The following is a 19,222-nucleotide window of genomic DNA, read 5'->3' as shown; positions in this document are numbered from 1 at the left end:
GAAAACAATGTGGCTGTTTTTCCTCTGCATTGAAAACACTTATCTTCCAAATCTAAACACATGAATTTTAAAATTTTGCATCTTTCTAGTTAAGGCAGATGTTTTGTTGCAAAAATTTATGTCAAGATATATTATCTTTCAGTGAGAAAAATATAAGGGTATAAAAATGTAAGAATATAGCTGAGGTTAACAACACAGCAACTAATATATCTACTAGTGGAATTTTTAAGATAACCTGATATGGACTATGACATCAATTATTTTGTACTATTTGTAGAAGGTGTTTCCAGCTTTTGGGCATCAAATAAATAGATCATTATAATAAAAATACACTGATATTGAGCTGCTATGGTATTTGGAGGAGAGCAAGTGCCTAGTCAGAAGATAAGGTGCTGTTCAGTGCAGGAGGCTCCTGACGTTAGGTCAATGGGAGTGAAATTGAGTGCCGTTTTAATTCTTCATCCCAGTCGCTTTGAGACGAAATATTAAATTTTATAATTTCCGTTCACCCACTTTCTCTGTGTCAGAATTGGTCAGATTTTAAATAAAAACAATTCTGCAATTACATATTATGTACAGTATTCAAATTGAAAACCTACAATTTTACTACAGTTATTGCTATAATTATGCTGTAAATTATATGCACCCTGTGTTGCCATCTTTCCTTATGTTTGTACGAAAATTTATCACTGCAGCAACATTGAAACAGCCCATTTGCCATTGTGTAAATTAATTTCAATATAAAGTCTAAGAACCAATGGGAATACAAATTTGTCTCAGCAAATTAATGGAAATAGTGTTGAGTCAAGATGTCTCCTTTTGGAATTGATCACAATTTTTTGCAATTTCTTGTGATTTTAGATGAAAAATAAAGCATACATCTTAAAACTAATTTATTGCCTTTGAGATGAAGATCAGATTTATCTTCCACAACAGAAACAAAATATTAATATGAAAAACATTTGCAGCTAATCTATGTTTTATCTGCTGAATGTGGTTGTAATTGACAGAAACTGTAAAATAATTAAAAAGCTACAATGGGGATATAACTTTGATTTGGAATCAATATAAATTTCAAAATATGAATTGATTTATCTTCAATTAATGAATACTATTTCACTAAGCCTTGACAGATAAGAGCTATCATCACAGTCCAAGATCACATAAGTTTATTCACATGCTGTGTTTCCATTATGACTGAAATTGTATTTAATTCCATAAATCAGATATCTTCAGAAATTTGACCTGTGCAGTTTGCACAGAGTTGAAATACTAAAATGTCTATTTGTGCTGGGATTAAAATCTATCAATGAGTTTGGCAACCAATCGTATTGCATTTGTTAGTAAAGTGAGGCAGAGGGATAAACATTCAGATCAGGTTCAACATGAAATAGAAAGAACCATAGCAATATGGTTCCATTGTCACTTGCATTCAGATTTTTATTGTATGTCATGATAACAGATTGGTGTTACACACCACCTCTGAGTGCACCTCAAGATCGTTTCTGTGCTTGGAATGAGTGGCAGAAAATGAATTTCTATCTCTGGGTATATTTTTTAAGCATTCATCATTTCTTTTAATGAGGAACATTTCATCATCAAAATTGTTCAATGTTCATGCTTCCTTCTGACATTGTTGTACTTCATGAACCAAAAGATTTCTGTCTTTCTTTCTCTCTCTCTCAGTAGAAGCTCTCCAAGCATTATACACTGTGCTGGTATTCATTTCAATAGTTCTCAATTAACTAACAAAAAACACTCAACCATGAGATCTTCAAAGAAGTTGAAAATTGCAACTCTGGACTAACAAAGTCCAATTGTGTATACTGGCTAAGCCAGACTTCACTATCGTACAATGAGGAGGATGGTACTTGAAGTCTTGTCAGTCCCAGAACATCACTGAGCGAGTTCTTCAGGGCAGTGTCCTAGGCCCAACAGTTCCAGTCATAACTCAGATAATGAAGCTGTCTGTTTTTTGCATGCAGCAAGATCATGAGAATTCCAGAACTAGAATGATAACAGACAAATAATATTCACCACACACAAATACGAAGGAATGGTTAAATCCACCAGAGAGTGTTTAATTACTACCCCTTGATGTTTAATGGCATTTGGATTGTTGAAGGCTTATCATCAGCATCCAGAAAGTTACTATTGATGAATAACCCTTTGGATCAGGCACAAACATAGTGTATCTACACACATACAATGGAAATTTGGTATTGTGGTCTATGTAACTCACCTCCCAACTTCCCAAAGCTTTTCTGCCACCTGCAAGTCTCAAATAATGGCATAATAGAATACATACCAGTAGCTTGGAAGAGTGTAGCTGAAACAACATTCAAGAAACTCAACAACATTCAGAATTTAAAAAATCTCACGTTGACAGTAGCTCCATCATTGTAATTATTTTCTATTTCCGCCACAAAACACTATTTCGCTCAGAGTACCATTTAAAATATTCCATTCAGCAAACCTCCAGTGTATCCTTCATGGCATCTCCAAATATATCGACTCGGAGAAGGGAACAATTTTTGGGAATGACACTGAGTTCAAGTCTCTTCTTAAGTCTTTACTTAAGGAATATGCAGTGGATCATAGTTAAGCTAACTCAATAAAGGTAGTCAAAAAAATCCATTACAACATTATGTGGAGATTTAGCCACAAAACTGGACCAAGGATTCACAAATACATGACATCCTCCATTGCTGTAAGTTTTATTTCTGGGACTTTCCTGCCATTCAGGTGGCATGTCGGAAAGGAACACGGACTGGTTGGACAGATGTGAATTGGCTGACCATCATCTAACAAAATGGCAGTGAGGGGAATAGGATCAGTGGTAATAGTGAAGAAATCTTTGGTCCAGAAGGAAGCATGGTATCACCTCAATGGCCCATTTTCTGGGACTGAAAAGAACTTCTACAAAAGGGATGTCATGCACGCTATTTTATAGATGTAAAGTGGTTTTGTTGCTTGACAGTTGTAATTTGACAATGATATTTCAACTCTTCTCGGGCTCTCAGCCAGGTCCAGATAAAGCCCGAGAAGAGTTTGTGCATCATATACGCCGGGAGAGCACCAGATCCTTTTTGACAATGATATACTTTACAAGACGGTATGCTAGACTGTGATGTTATTCAATGAGGCATCATTACCTACCGAGAGTCTAAGTTATTTGTTGTTGTTCTATGTACTCCTTTCTCTAGCTGTTGACTGTAAAGTGCCCACATTAACTACACAAAGTTAAAATTCTTTATAACTTTTTTTTAAGTAAAGGCTAAATTTGTCTGGCAGAATTCTCTGCAAAACCTGTGACTTGCGTCACTATTTCTGCAACCCATCTAATCTCTTATTTGCAACTCGAACAGATGAAGTAGCAAAACAACATGATGTGTGGGGTATTTTGTTAAATGATAAGACAAATTGTTGCATTGCTTATTATACACTATCTGTAGGACAACACTATCAATGCTTAATAGATCAGCATTTTAATTACTACTTGTCTCTCTACCAGGTCTTCATAAAGTTTGGTTTTAAAACCACGATTTTAAAAATAACCATTTCTTAAAATCTTTCCAATAGAGAAATTGTCATAAACAATCATGAATCATCGTAAACTAAAGGATATATCTTCCACTGAAATGACAAATAAATAACTTTCATAACAGTGTACTAAATAATTATATGGTAATATCTTCATCAGAGAATTTTAAGGGCAATATCATTTTAATTGCAAGATGATGCTTTACCTTGGGTTTCGAGACTTTCACATAGTTCAGTTTTGGCTTCGCCATTAGGACGGAGGTTTCCTTTCTGGGTAAACTTGTTGGACATTGTGGCCGCTGTCACCACAGCTTTCAGACTGCGCTTGCGCCTCTGCACATTCTGCTCTGGGTGGAAGAGGATTACATAAACTTTGGGCATATACAGCATGCCGAGCGACACAGAAGCACTCAGATTTATGGAAATAGTCAAAGTGGTGGTTTGAATATACATCTGAAAGAAAAAAGGACATACACTTTTCAGTTAACAGGTTCCATCTGTGCATTTTGGTTTTCAATGTATTGCAGTAAGTTGCTGGCCCATACATACACACACTATAAGTTGCTGTCTCTTCATTACAAGAGGATCAAACCTTTGGTTTGGAAGCTCTTCAGCACATTCTATGAGCAACTGTAACCGTGCAACTGTAACGAAAACCAATTTCCCCCGGGATCAATAAAGTATGACTATGACTACGACAATGAGGCTGTATGAAGCCTGTTATTAGCTATAACTTTTGATTATGTTATAAAATGTTAATTGCCTGCATAATCTCCATTTTCACATGTCCACATACAACTTTGCATATGAATAATGGCAGTCAGTGTTGCAGGAAAGAAGTCAATAAGATTTTAGTTCCCAAATGATCCTATGTTTATTATAATCCACTGAACTGCTTGGCTGCAAACTGATAAATCTGATCATAATTGAGATTGGCAGATTCCACTATCAACAACTCCTGAAGTGAACCAGCAATCATTTGTGTGGGGGCTAACAGGCTATCAAGGAACACTTATCCTTCCATATTTTATTAAATGAATACAACTTAAGAAAAATGACAACACTGAATCGATCTGAATAAATCTGGGATCAGCTTGCTGTCCATGGCTCGCATCTGTGTTTATCCAGATCTAATAAGGAGGTTTGAACACAAGGCACAGTTAGGAACAACACACAGAAAATGCTGGAGGAACCAGCTATGGAAAAGAGTACAGTCAACATTTCAGGCTGAGAGGATCCTGCTGAAAGGCCTCGGCCAGAAACATTGACTGTACTGGAGTAGCTTGAACTTCCAAGATATGCAACAAAGGCGTGTGAAATAATCAAGAAGCTGGGTTGTTAGCCCACTAGTAGACTAGTGTATACAGAGGTTGATAAATTTGTTGCAAGTTAGGACAGGAACAACAAAATTTACGGAGAGAGTCATTTAATAGAAAGCTGAAAGATGGGAAGATCACAAACAAGAGAATGTCTGCAGATACTGGAAGTCCAAGCAACACACACAGAATGCTGAAGGAACACAGTAGATCAGGCAGCATCTATGGGAAAAGAGTACAGTCAATGTTTCAGGCTGAGACCCTTCTGCAGGACTTAGCAGATAAAAAGATACCAGGAGTGATTCAAATAGACAGATCAGTAACAACAAAGGAATGGATGAGGATTTCAGCAACAAGTGGTTGGATCAGAGACTGGACATGCTGTTGGAATCAAATACAATGGCAATATGGTATCATGTTAAAGGATAGTTAATTCACCATGAACATGTATTAGATCAATAAGTCCAAGTAATGACAGAGAGAATTTTTCCATATATATTTTCCCCTCACCTTGAATACTTTTTCTCTGTCTCTTTCAGGAGATTACATGCCAATAGGAAAATGATGGTAATGTTTCTCTGAAGTTGCGATAGGTGTGTTACCTGACCTTTTCCTTCCTCTCATTTTGTCCTCAAATGTTCAACATTATTTATAAATATTCAACAATAATCCAAATGGCAGAAGCATCCATAATGTTATTCCAATGCCACAACATTGCCAGGTTGCAGATTCCTTCAAATATGATCCATCATAATTATGCCATTTGCAGGCTCACAGGGCTCTTATTTATCAAGTGAATGAACGGGAATTGCAAATATTTTTTATATATAAGCAGGATGTATTTGGAATTACTTGTGCACAATTGCTACTGATTCACTTTAAACTGTTATCAATATATCCATGGAAACTACAAATTACTTCACCATGAATAAATATTTATTACTTTTCATGAATTAAACAAAGCAAATGCTTTTACGTGAGATATTTTAGATATATTAAGTAACAATTTTTAAAATTCCATTCAATTTCAATCTGGTGATAAAAAAGATTCTTTTGAAGTTTTTATTAGTTGACTACATTTAATACTTCCAGCCATTGGTGTAGTGGCATCAGCGCCGGACTTCGAGGAGAATGGTCCCGAGTTAAAATCCAGCCGACTCCTTACACCCATCCGTGCTGGGTTGAGCATCGAGCTGGTAACTCAGCCTCATATGGAAACGGCAAAATTGCTGCCCGATTCGTCCCAAGGTACAAAAGGAGCAAGAATATTTAATGCGGAAGGGATGTGTTTAAGCTGAGAGGGTGGAAGTTTGAAGGAGATGTGCAATACATGGTTGTGTTTTTAGATAGAGACTGGTGGGTGCTTGAAATGAGCTACCAGGGATGGTAGCAGAGGCAAATGTAGTAGAAGTGTTTTAAATGACTCTTAGCTAAACAAATTAATATCCAAAGAATGGAGAGATATGGACGTGTAATCAGAAGGGACTAATTTATTAGGTTTATAATTATTAGTATGATTACACTCAGTGGCCACTTTATTAGGTACACCTGTATACTTGCTTATTGATGCAAATATCTAAACAGCCATTCATGTGGTAGCAACTCAATGATAAAAGCATGCAGACATGATCAAAATTTTGTTCAGACCTAACATCAAAGTGGGGAGGAAATGCGATCTAAGTGACTTTGATTGTGGAATGATTGTCGGTACCAGACAGGGCAATTTGTGTATCTCAGAAGCTGCTGATCTTCTGGGATTTTCATGCACAACTGTCTCTAACATTTACAGAAAATTGTGCAAAAACGTGAAACAGAGAAACATCCAGTGAGTGGGGTGAAAACACTGTGGTCAGAGGAGAATGGCCAGACAGGTTCAAGCTGATAGAAAGGTGACAGTAACTCAAATAACCATGTGTTACAACAGTAGTCGGGCAGAAGAGCATCTCTGAACATACAACACATTGATTATTGAAATAGATGGGCTACAGCAGCAGATGACCACAAACATAAACTCAGTGGCCACGTTATTTGCTACTGGAGTACCTAATAAAGTGGTCACTGTGTGTAGTTTGGCTGGAAGGCCTGTTCCTGTGCTGAACTCGTCTACATTCAGTCAACACTTTACTGGGTACTCATGTATCTAATGCAGAGACTACTGAGCATATGTTTGTAATCGTCTGCTGCTGTAGCCCACTTACTGAAAGGTTCGACATGTGCAAACACACAGCTCTATTGCACACCACTGTTGTAACGCGTGGTACAATCAGATCAGAAAGTGAATGAATTGTCAGCCTCTAAGGATCTAGACACAATGCTACATATTCAATAATCTTACAAGTATTGCAGAGTACATGCATATTTAAATCCACTTCCCATTCAATGATACAGACGAATGAAAGGCTTTTTTAATGCAAGAATGGAAGATTTTTTAAATGCAGAATATATATGATTTGTAGTCTGCTGTATGTCAGGATGGAAGGTACAAAATGAGCCATTGCTTTCTAAATTGATTGGCACAGATGCTTGAAAGAAAATAATTTGCGTGACTACAGGAAATGTAGGTTATGGAACCCATTGAGCTATTCTACAAAGTGTTGGCAAGAGATCCATCATCCAAGTAGCTCCCTCTGCGACTTAATAATTCTAATACTCTAGAAGGGGTGAATCTCAGGAATGATGCCAAAAAACCTAGAGGTGTTTACTATCAGGAAAATAAATCACATTTCAATTGCAGAAAGTTAAAAAAAAATACACCTGAATTGTTAAGCATTTGCATAGCAAATGCATCACTGCTCTCAGGAATTGCTCCAGCAGAGAAGTGTTGTTCATCTTCACTAATAAGCTCGCAGAACAGAGCATCTTTCAATGACTCATCTTCTAAAGTAGCATAAGGGTGGAGTCTTGCACAGATGCACATAACAACACATATCTTGGCAGAAGTCTTGTTGTCCAAAGATTTTCCAGGCTGTCAAGGCACCTTGACAATAGCTTCTCCAATAGATTATAAGCATCCCTGTTGTGCCTCTGGGCGGGGGCTGATGTCAAAGGTGTCGTTAATTCTGGACAGCAGAGATATTCTGCTCCTTTTAAGGATGATAGTATTCATGATCCTACTGCTTTCACTCCCCCAGACCCAATCGTCCCAGACTGTTTTCATTCTTGCTAATGTGCTGCTGTCCTGACCCAAGTCACTTTGGCTCGGCTCTATGTTAAAAACCAACCACTACTCTCTAAAAAGGCAGCATTCATGTGCGTAGATAATTACAGATAAGCAAAAGCACGAAGAAGCTGGAGACTGAAGAAATGTGCAAGAGATGATGGCTTTTCTGTGCAACATCCAGTGCTTTGATTTGTATATTCAGTCTGGTATTGTATATTTATTTTCTGTAACACTTTATTTTTCCTTTGACAAACAGAAAAATGTAGCTTCCCTGTCAAACTTTTGGAATGCATTTGAATGTTCCTGATATTTAGAAGCACAAATCTATTAAAAATGAAATAAGCAATTAATATATTTTAATTATTTACATTTTAATAATTACTTAAACACTTAAAAGCACTTCTAAATAATTAAATCATTTTGGCAAACACTTGGTTGTCTTCTTCAGTGTTACAAGGCAGTATCAACTTAGATTTTTATGCTCTGGCTTCTGGGATAAACCCAATTGACTTAATTTCATTTTTTTCCTCTTTTGTTAGTCATTCATTTTTTTCCCTTTCAAAATTTGCCAATGGACTTTTCCACACTATGTTTTGAAGAAGTATGTTCCAAATCAATGTCATGTGATGCATTCCTGAATTGTTACAAATATATTGCAATAGTCATAAGATAAAATAGTGAAGCTGCATCAACAGATAGACATGATGCCCCAGAAAACTATTGCAGCAATTTTTGAAGCAAATACTTGGTTCGATTGGTGTTATAGAACAAACAATTCACTAACATAAGATCTATGAGGTGTGCATGAGTTATAACATCACAAACTTATTTTTTTAATAAATATTTGAGTCATACTGTGTAGGTGTTCAGTTAAATTACCTTTGCTGTGATAAAAATTTCAAGTGAAGGCATAATTACATCCAATATGCAACTGTTGAAATACTCATTGGTCCCTACACTTTGAATAATTGGTGAAAAACAATATCTTAAGGTTCAACCACAGAAACAAAGAACCAGAACTTTGCATGCATACATAAAAAAAAATTAGACTATGAAAATATTATCACATTACTAGGCATAATATGTCATGTCCTAATGGACATTTTACATTGAAACAAACTGATTGCAAATTCCTATCATGAGGTTTAAATAGTTATTACTATCTATGTGCCTATTTTTTAAACGAGATCCTCTTTCAGATGTATAATTTACTTCTCTAGACCATATCTATGACTCTATATTGAAAAAAGACATAGTTACAGATTGGTTCTATAATCAAATCCAATACAATATTGCTCACCCTCCCCCACCAGCACAATAGAGATGAGGAGATCTTAAATGGATTTTTTCATCTATATTTACTTGCAAGATGGGTACAGAATCTACAAAACTGAGGCAAAACAGTCGTAAGGTCATGTACTATATGAAGATTACAGAAGATGAGGTGCCTGCTGTCTTGAGGCAAATTAGGGTGGATAAGCCCTCAGGGCTTGAGAAAGTATCCCCTTGGACCTTGTGGGAGTGTGGTGGAGAAATTGCAGGGGTCCGGGCAGAGATCCTTAGCCATTAGTGAGATGCCAGAGTACTTTGGATAGCTAATGTTGTTCTCTTGTTCAAGAAAGTCAGTAGAATAAGCTGGAAACTACAGGCCAGTGAGCCTAATGTCAGTAGTGGGTAAGTTATTGGAAGGCATTATAAGGGTCAGAATATATAAATATTTTGAATAAATAAATTTGGATGATAATATGGTAAACTGGATCAGCAAGACTGGGGGCTAGTAGACAGCAAGGAAGGCTATCAAAGCTTGCAGTGGGATCTGGACCAGCAGCAAAATTAGGGTGAAGAATAGCAGATGGAAGTTAATGCAGACTCTTTTGAGATGTTGTACTTCAGGAGGACAAATCATGGTAGAACTTACACAATGAATCATGGTGGACTGAGGAGTGCAGTGGAACAAAGGGATTTGGGAATACAGGCACATGATTATTTGAAGGTGATCAGTAAACTCCAAGACCAGGGCTTCAATACCCTTTTGGCAATTGGATCCTGGGTTTCCTCACTTGCAGACCCCAGCTACTTCAGATTGGCAAAATCATCTCCTCCACAATCTGTATCAGTACCAGAGGACCACAGGGATGTGTGCTTAGCCCCTTACTCTACTTACCTCTGACTGCGTGGCTAAGTACAGCTCCAATACCAGTTATAAGTTCGCTAATGACAACACTGCGTGGGCCGTATCAAAGGTGGTGATGAATCAGCACATAGGAGAGAGATTGAAAATTTGGCTGGGTGGTTTAATAACAACAACCTCTCACTCAATGTCAACAAGACCAAGGAACTATTTGTAGACTTCAGGAGAGGGAAACCAGAGGTCCATGAGCCAGTACTTGTCAGAGGATCAGTAACTTCAAAGTTCTTAAAGTCGCTATCTCTGAGGACCCATCCTGGACTCAACATATAGATGTAATTGCAAAGAAGGCATGACAGTGCCTCTACTTCTTTAGGAGTCTGCAGAGATTTGGCGTGTCATCAAAAACCTTGACATACTTCTATAGACGTATGGTGGAAAGTGTATTGACGAATTGCGGTACGGTCTGGTATGGGAAAACCAATGTCTTTGAGTGGAAAATCCTACAAAACGTCATGGATTCAGCCCAATATATCATGAGCAAAGCCCTCCCAAACATTGAGCACATCTACATGAATCATTCTCATAGAAAAGCAGCATCCACCATCAAAGGTCCTCACCACCCTGGCCATGCTCTTTTCTCACTGCTGCCATCAGGTAGAAGGTACAAGTCTGTCAGGACTCGCACTACCAGGTTCAAGAACAGTTACTACCCCTCAGCCATCAGGCTCTTGGACAAAAGAGTATAACTGCACTCATTCTATTTCTGGTGTTCCCACAACTGATGGACTCCATCTTGTTATTTCATGCTCATGTTAATTATTGCTACTTATATTTGCATTTGCACAGTTCATTGATCCTGTTTACTGTTACTGTTCGATAGATTTATTAAATATACCCACAGAAATAAGAATCTCATGGTTACATGTGATGACATGTAAGTACTCTGGTAATAAATTTTACTTGGAACATTTGATGTCAGAGGTAGATAGGATGATAAAGAGAGCTTTTGGTACATAGGCTTTCATTAATCAGAGTACTGAGTACAGGAGTTGGGATATTATGTTGAAGCTGTACAAGAACTTAGTGAGGCCAAATTTGGGGCATTGTATGCAGTTGTGGTCAGCTAACTAGAGGAAATACATCAATAAGATTGAAATAGTATAGAAAAAACTTACAAGGATCTTGCCAGGGTCTGAGGACCTGAATCATAGGGAAAGGTTGAAGAGGTTAGGACTTCTTTTCCACGGAGTGTCGGAAAATTAGGGGAGATTTGACAGAGGCATGCAGAATTATGTGGGAAAGGGATCACGCAAATGCAAGCAGGCTTTTTCCACTCAGCGTGGGTGACGCTAGAACTAGTGATCATAGGCTAATAGTGAAAGGTGAAAATATAAGGGGAACCTGAGGAAGAACTTCTTCACTTCAGAGAGTCGTGCACATGTGTAACTGCCAATGAAGGTGGTGGATGTGCTTCAATTACAACAGATACATGGATGAGAGAGGTATGAAAGGCTATGGTCGAGGTGTGGGTTGATGATACTGGGCAGAATAATGATTTGGCATGGTCTAGATGGGCTGAAGGGCCTATTTCTGTGTTGTAGTGCTCTCTGTGACTCTTTGGATTTCTTTTCCAAGAAGTTCTTCCAAATTAAATTAAAAATATAGAATATATTTCAACAGTTGCCAAGTGATTTGTTACTCAGATAAACAAACTCATTCTCACACTCTCTATTTTGTTAGCATAGATATATTTTTCACTCAGACTTTAAAATCACTGAATTGATATTTTTCTTAAATTAAAAAATAAATTAAAGGTTTGATATCACCTCGGCACTAGCCTAAGCACACTGACAGGTCTATTTGGTTTTCATCCCTGCTTGTGTCACCAGAACAAATATTTTTTTTCAAAGCAAGTAAGCAGAATGGATGGGGATTTAAAGTAAATATGCATCAGTCATACTAAAGAGGAAAAGGAAATAAACAACTTATTTCAAAACAGAAAACAACAGGAATTCTGGAGATGCTGGAAATTCAAGCAACACACATCAAAGTTGCTGGTGAACACAGCAGGCCAGGCAGCATCTCTAGATACCTCTTCCTAGAGATGCTGCCTGGCCTGTTGCATTCACCAGCAACTTTGATGTGTGTTGTAACTTATTTCAAAAATTAGTTACCTGAAGTTTTCTTTACAATTTGTCTGTAATGTTTTGAGTTCTTCAAATGAAAGGAAAAGCTTCAAAAATTTTCTGTGTTGAATTATCTGTTTAGGATTTCTTCTGCTAAATTTTAATAGACAATAGACAATAGGTGCAGGAGTAGGCCATTTGGCCCTTCGAGCCAGCACCGCCATTCACTGTGATCATGGCTGATCATCCACTATCAGTATCCAGTTCCTGCCCTATCCCCATAACCTTTGATTCCGCTATCTTTAAGAGCTCTATCCATCTCTTTTTTGAAAGCATCCAGAGACTTGGCCTCCACAGCCTTCTGGGGCAGAGCATTCCATATATCCACCACTCTCTGGATGAAGAAGTTTTTCCTAGAGACTAGACACTAGACACTAGAATACTACAGCACAGTACAGGCCCTTCGGCCCTCGATGTTGTGCTGACCCATATATTCCTCAAAAAAAAGTACTAAACCCACATTACCCCGTAACCCTCTATTTTTCTTTCATCCATGTGCCTGTCCAAGAGGCTCTTAAATACCCCTAATGTTTTAGCCTCCACCACCATCCCTGGCAAGTCATTCCAGGCACCTACAACCCTCTGTGTAAAAAACTTACCCCTGATAACTCCCCTAAACTTCCCTCCCTTAACGTTGTACATATGCCCTCTGGTGTTTGCTATTCATGCCCTAGGAAATAGGTACTGGCTATCCACCCTATCTATGCCTCTCATAATCTTGTAAGACCTCTACCAAGTCCCCTCTCATCCTTCTACGCTCCAAAGAGAAAAGTCCCAGCTCTGCTAACCTTGCCTCATAAGACTTGTTTTCCAATCCAGGCAACATCTTTGTAGGTCTCCTCTGCACCCTCTCCATAGCTTCCACATCCTTCCTATAATGAGGTGACCAGAACTGAACACAATACTCTAAGTGTGGTCTCACCAGAGATTTGTAGAGTTGCAACATGACCTCTCTACTCTTGAACTCAATCCCCCTATTAATGAAGCCTTGCATCCCATAGGCCTTCGTAACTATCCTATCAACCTGTGCAGCGAACTTGAGGGATGTACGGATTTGAACCCCAAGGTCCCTCTGTTCATCGACACTCTTAAGTAACCGACCATTAACCCTGTACGCAGCGTTCTGGTTTGTCCTTCCAAAATGCATCACCTCACACTTATCCGGATTGAACTCCATCTGCCACTTTTCTGCCCAACTCTGCATCCTGTCTATATCCCCTCGTAACTTTCAACAAACTACAGCTCCATCCACAGCTCCTCCAATCTTCATGTCATCCGCAAACTTACTCACCCATCCTTCTGCCTCTTCATCCAGGTCATTTTTATAAATCACAAAGAGCAGGGGTCCCAGGACAGATCCTTGCGGCACTCCACTAGTCACCCACCTCCAGGCAGAATACTTTCCTTCCACTACTACCCTCTGCTTTCTTCCTGTAAGTCAATTTTTTATCCAAACAGCCAAGGTTCCACTAATCCCATGCCTCATGACTTTCTGGATGAATCTCTCATGGGGGACCTTGTCAAATGCCTTGCTAAAATCCATGTAGACCACATCCACCACCCTACCCTCATCAATTTCTTTTGTGACCTCTTCAACAAACTCGATTAGGCTCTTGAGGCACAACCTTCCCTTCACAAAGCCATGTTGACTATCCTTGAGTAGACTGTACTTCTCCAAATGCTCGTAGATCCTATCCTTAAGAATCCTTTTCAATAGTTTGCAGACCACCTGAGGTAAGACTCACTGGTCTACAGTTCCAAGGATTCTCCCTATTACCTTTTTTAAACAAGGGAACTACATTTGCCATTCTCCAATCCTCTGGCACCTCCTCTGTAGCCAAAGAGGATTCAAAGATCATAGCTACTGTTCCAGTGTTCTCTTCTCTCACTTCCCACAGCATCCTGGGGTATATCACATTCGGCCCTGGGGACTCAACAATCTTGATGCTTTTAAGAAGATCCAACACTACTTCTTCCTTAATCTCCATTGTCCAGCACACAGGCCTGTTCTATTTCAACCCCACCCTGATCAAGGTCCTTTTCACTTGTGAATACTGAAGCAAAGTATTTATTTAGGACCTCCCCAACCTCCTCCGCCTCCAGGCACATTTTGTCTTCTTTATCCTTTAGCGCCTCACCTTCATTTTTGTCATCCTTCTGTTCTTCACATATGCATAGCACACCTTGGGGTTCTCCTTAATCCTACATGCCAAGGCCTTCTCATGCCCCCTTCGAGCTCTCTAAGTCCTTTCTTAAGCTCCTTCCGGGTTATCCTATATTTCTCATGAGCCCCTCCTGCTTCCTGCTTCTTATATCTAACATATGCTTCCTTCTTCCTCTTGACGAGTTGCCTTTCGTGTTTCGTCAGCCATGGTTCCCTTTTCCTATCTTTTTTTTCCTTGTCAGAGTGAGACAAACCTATCCTGAACCCAGCACAAGTGGTCCCTAAACTTCCTCCACATTAATTCTGTGCTTTCACCCTAGAATATCTGTTTCCAATTTACTCTCGCTGGTTCCTGCCTCATCCCTTCATAGTTAGACCTTCCCCAGTTAAGCACTTTCCCATTTTGTCTGTTTTTATCCTTTTCCATAGCTATGCTGAAGCTAAGGGAGTTGTGGTGACTCCCACCAAAATGCTCCCCCACCAGGAGGTCTACCACCTGACCAGGTTTATTACCCAGAACTGGATCCAGTATGGCCTCTCCTCTCATCGGCCAGTCCACATACTGTGTCAGGAATCCTTCTTGAACACACCTGGCAAATTCAGCCCCATCTATCCCCCTTGCAGTCAAGGAGGTGCCAGTCAATATGAGGGAAGTTGAAATCACCCATAACTACAACCCTGTATTTCCTGTGACATTCTAAACTCTGCCTGCTTATCTGCTCCTCAGTGTCCCGAGGGCTATTTGGGGGCCTATAGACTACTAGACAGTGATTGAACCCTTCCTATTTCTGACTTCCACCCACACCGACTCAGTGGATACTCCCTCTGCAGCATCCTCCCTTTTGATAGCCATGATACTATCCCTGACCAGTAATGCTACTCCCCCACTTTTCTACCTCATTTCTAAACACTTGAACCCCAGTACCTGCATCAGCCAATCCTGCCTTTCCTTCAACCAAGTTTCAGTAACGGCCACAACATCGTAGTTCTACGTACTGATCCATGCTCTAAGTTCATCCCCTTTATTCCTAATACTCCTAGTGTTGAAATAGTCACATTTCAACCCCTCTAACTGGCTACATTTATGTTTTGACCTTCCTCACGAACTCAGAACACATAGCATCATGCCCTTGTCCTTCTACCCTAATCTCCGCTCTCACATTCTGATTCCCACCCCCCGCTAAACTAGTTTAAACCCTCCGCAACAGCTCCAGCAAACCTGCCCACCAGGATATTGGTCCCTTTCCAGTTCAGGTGCAGCCTGTCCTTTTTGTACAGGTCAGACCTTCCCCAGAAGAGATCCTAATGATCCAGAAATCTGAACTCCTGCCCCCTGCACCAACTCTTCAGCCACACATTCATCTGCCATAACTTCCTGTTCCTACCCTTTCTGTCTCATGGCACAGGCAGCAATCCCCGAGATTACCACGCTTGAGGTCCTGCTTTCTAACTTCTTTCCTAGCTCCCTATATTCCTTCTTCAGGACCTCATCTCTACTCCTATCTATGTCATTAGTCCCCAGTTTAAAAACGCATGACCTTGTGGCTATATTGCTGCTATTTTTCAACATCAAGTTTTGATTTTAGTTTAATATTATAGCAGCTTTCTCATGATACAATGGTAAATGTAGGGTTTATAGAACCCTCAATATCTGTAATTAAATCAAACCATTATATGTGTTACTGTGCCTGGATGAATGGCTTCCATTTCGATAACAGATTCTTCACTTCATTAAACAAATTAGTTGAGTATTCTAAGGAATGATTCACCATCTGAGGTGAAGGGTGAGTGGGTTACCCATCATTTGAGAGCAAACATAAATTTCATTCCATTCTCTTATTTAAAACAAAAGATGAACACCAAATTCTAGTTGTAAAGCGATCAAGCCACTACAGGAAAACAAATTCTTGTTGTTTGATGGCTTTTTTGTCTGATATTATGCAATGGGTAGACATGATTACTGCTCAAAACCGAACCTAATTCTGACACGACTTGTGAAGTAAGTAGACAGTTCAATATTTACTTATACGTTTAAAGTTTACTGCATTAAATTTCTTCTGCCATTATTTTGGTTCCATACATATTTTGTCCAAGTTGTTATATAATTCTGCATCATTTAACTTCACTACCTCTCCAGCTTTTTCTACCCATGTTCATTTATCTCATTGAACAAGCCACTTGAACAAGCCACTCTACTCCTGTCAAATAACTCCCATCAACAAGGAACACATGATAATGGAGCTACATGGGAAAATAAACCCTGTAGTTTCTGTCATCTACTGTGATTTTCTCATTGCAATTTGAAACATTAGGGAGCTCAATGCAAGTAATTGAGGAATTTCAAGTTCAAGTACAGGACAAACTGAGTTACTGTGATCTATTGTCCTTGTTGAAGGAGCATTGCAGTGAAAATTGGTACCACTCACAAAATTGAATTGTTCCCCACTGGAGATTATAGTAATTGTATTGATCTGCTGACTTTTCATTCTCTTGAGAGGGATTTTGTGAACACGAGTCTATATTTTCCTGAGAACTGCTCCAACTTGCACATGTAACTGGTTACACTTTTTCAAAGTTTTGTGATTTAGGACCTGATGATTATGGCAAGAGTCTAGCAGCAGAGCAGTAACTCTCTGGAATTCCCCAATAGTTACATCTGCAAATTTCCTTGTGAACTGCGGATATTAGACCTTGATTGCTTCAGCAATTCCATTCATTTCATTGGAGAGAGGCAGCTGAAAGGGATAGAAGCAGGCTTCATATAATTAATAACAAGGGATTCTACAGATGATGGAAATCCAAAGTAACAAACACAAAATGCTGAAGGAATTCAGCAGTTCAGGCAGCCTCTGTAGAAAAGAGTCAATGTTTTGGGTCAAGACCCTTCATCAGGACTGATGGTACTGTATATGACAGGATTCATATAATTAATATATTTTTCAAAATGTAATTTTTAATAATTTTGTTAAATTTAAATTAATATGAAGTGTGTTCATGTTCAAAATTATTGGAAAAAATACTAATATTGCACTTAAGTATCAATAGTTTTGAATGCCTTTGGTTTTCTTTTAAATGGTAGCCCCCAACATTTAAGTTAGTTCACAGACTTGTCAGCCAGTTCATCCCGGAGAAATTACTTCTCCATCTATCAAAATGCTTCTTTAGGAATTACAACCATTCGGTGGTCTGCCACTTTAAAATTTTGTACCAAATGTTACAGATCTTGGATGTCTTCTTTTAAATCACAAGATCTTTTTGAAAGGTTTGATTCACTTTAGTCAACTCCAAAACTGGCCTTGCTTAGAACATCACTTGAAAGTGTGGACAGAAAGTTAAAGTAATCGTGGGTGTTCCAGTTGTATTAATTTATCAATAATGATTTGTCAGCCTGAAATCAAATCAGTTAGCAACTCCAAACTAAGCAAAGGATACATAACTGTATTAAGGGTACATGTTTTGAATCTGAGATTGACATTTTAATTGAAAAGTGAAACAGATATGGTGAACTTTAATATAAACTTTGCGTAATGGCATATAATAGCATTAAAAGGTCACTGTCAAGGTTAAGTCATTTGCATAATTGCACATAAGATGAGCAATCAATTATAATGCTATTATAATTTGCATGTTGAAATTATTGTTAAAATAATTGCCTGTTTTCCATATTTTCCCTATGGGATTGAATAATATCATAGTTAGTATTTTCCTTGCTATCCTTAACTATGAAAATGCTACCTGTACAACTTTTTTCTCATAAAATGAATTCTACTTTTATCAATTCTAGAACTATCTTCATTGGAAAAAGTATTACTTCTAATAACATTCATCATATTTTCTTTAACTTGAACATCAGATGAAATTTTTCTGTTTTCAACAACCTTATTAAACAGTTAGCTTGCAGTGAATTATCAGGTTTCATCCAATCTTTCTGGTTGTGTTTACATATTTCGAACAAAGCATTGTCAGATCTTCATTCAGCTCTGTATTGGGAGTTAGGGTTAACATGTCTTTCAATTGTTTATATCTTCAGTTTTGCTCTGAATTTTGTCTCACAATTTAATTCTCCTTTCATTCTAAACATTCTCCTGACCCATAAAATGAAACTCTTCATAAACTGATCATTAAGGTTAATCCAGAATTCTAATTAGGCTGATATTCCTGAATGTAGTAAATTGCTATTATTAATGTTGGAACTCATCATGTTGTATGAGTCAGGCATGCCTTAGCACTGATGAGATCCTTATATAATAATACTTTTTCCAAACAGAGGAAAATAACAACAAATGTAATGTGATGAAAAACATCTGTACGTCAAGTCGGTACATGGCCTCCTCTTGTACCAAAATGAGGTCAGCCTCAAGGTGAAGGAGCAACAACTTATATTCCATCTGAGTAGCCTCAAAGCTGATGAATATCGGTTTCTCTTTCCAGTAGCTTTTTTCCATCTCCCTCCCCTTTTCTTCTATTCCCTACTCTGGCCTTTCAACTCTTCTTATCTGCCCATCACTTCCCCTGGGTCTCCTCCTTCTTCCCTTTCTCTTATGGTCCTCTCTCCTCTCCTGTCTGATTCCTTCTTCTCCAGCCCTTTACCTATCACCTTCTAGCTAGTCTCCTTCCCCCCCGCTATCTTTTTATTCTGCTATCTTCCCGCTTCATTTCCAGTCCTGAAGAAAGGTCTCAGCTGGAAAATAGACTGTTTATTCATTTCCATAGATGCTACCC

At 38.6% G+C, this 19,222-nt stretch overlaps 1 protein-coding gene across 1 annotated transcript in view; it reads right to left on the bottom strand.

The window, feature by feature from the left end:
• LOC134355538 (metabotropic glutamate receptor 4-like) overlaps window positions 1-19,222 on the bottom strand; it is a 1,343,412-nt gene that overhangs the window by 11,603 nt on the left and 1,312,587 nt on the right. Inside the window, exon 10 of the mRNA XM_063065551.1 lies at window positions 3,750-3,996. Coding sequence (XP_062921621.1) covers window positions 3,750-3,996 — 247 coding nt within the window. The remainder of the gene's footprint in view (window positions 1-3,749; window positions 3,997-19,222) is intronic.

Source organism: Mobula hypostoma, chromosome 13 (genome assembly GCF_963921235.1).
Source record: "Mobula hypostoma chromosome 13, sMobHyp1.1, whole genome shotgun sequence".
Classification (NCBI taxonomy): Eukaryota; Metazoa; Chordata; class Chondrichthyes; order Myliobatiformes; family Myliobatidae; genus Mobula; species Mobula hypostoma.
Note: the sequence above shows the minus strand (reverse complement) of the source record. Positions and strands in the feature narration are given on the sequence as shown.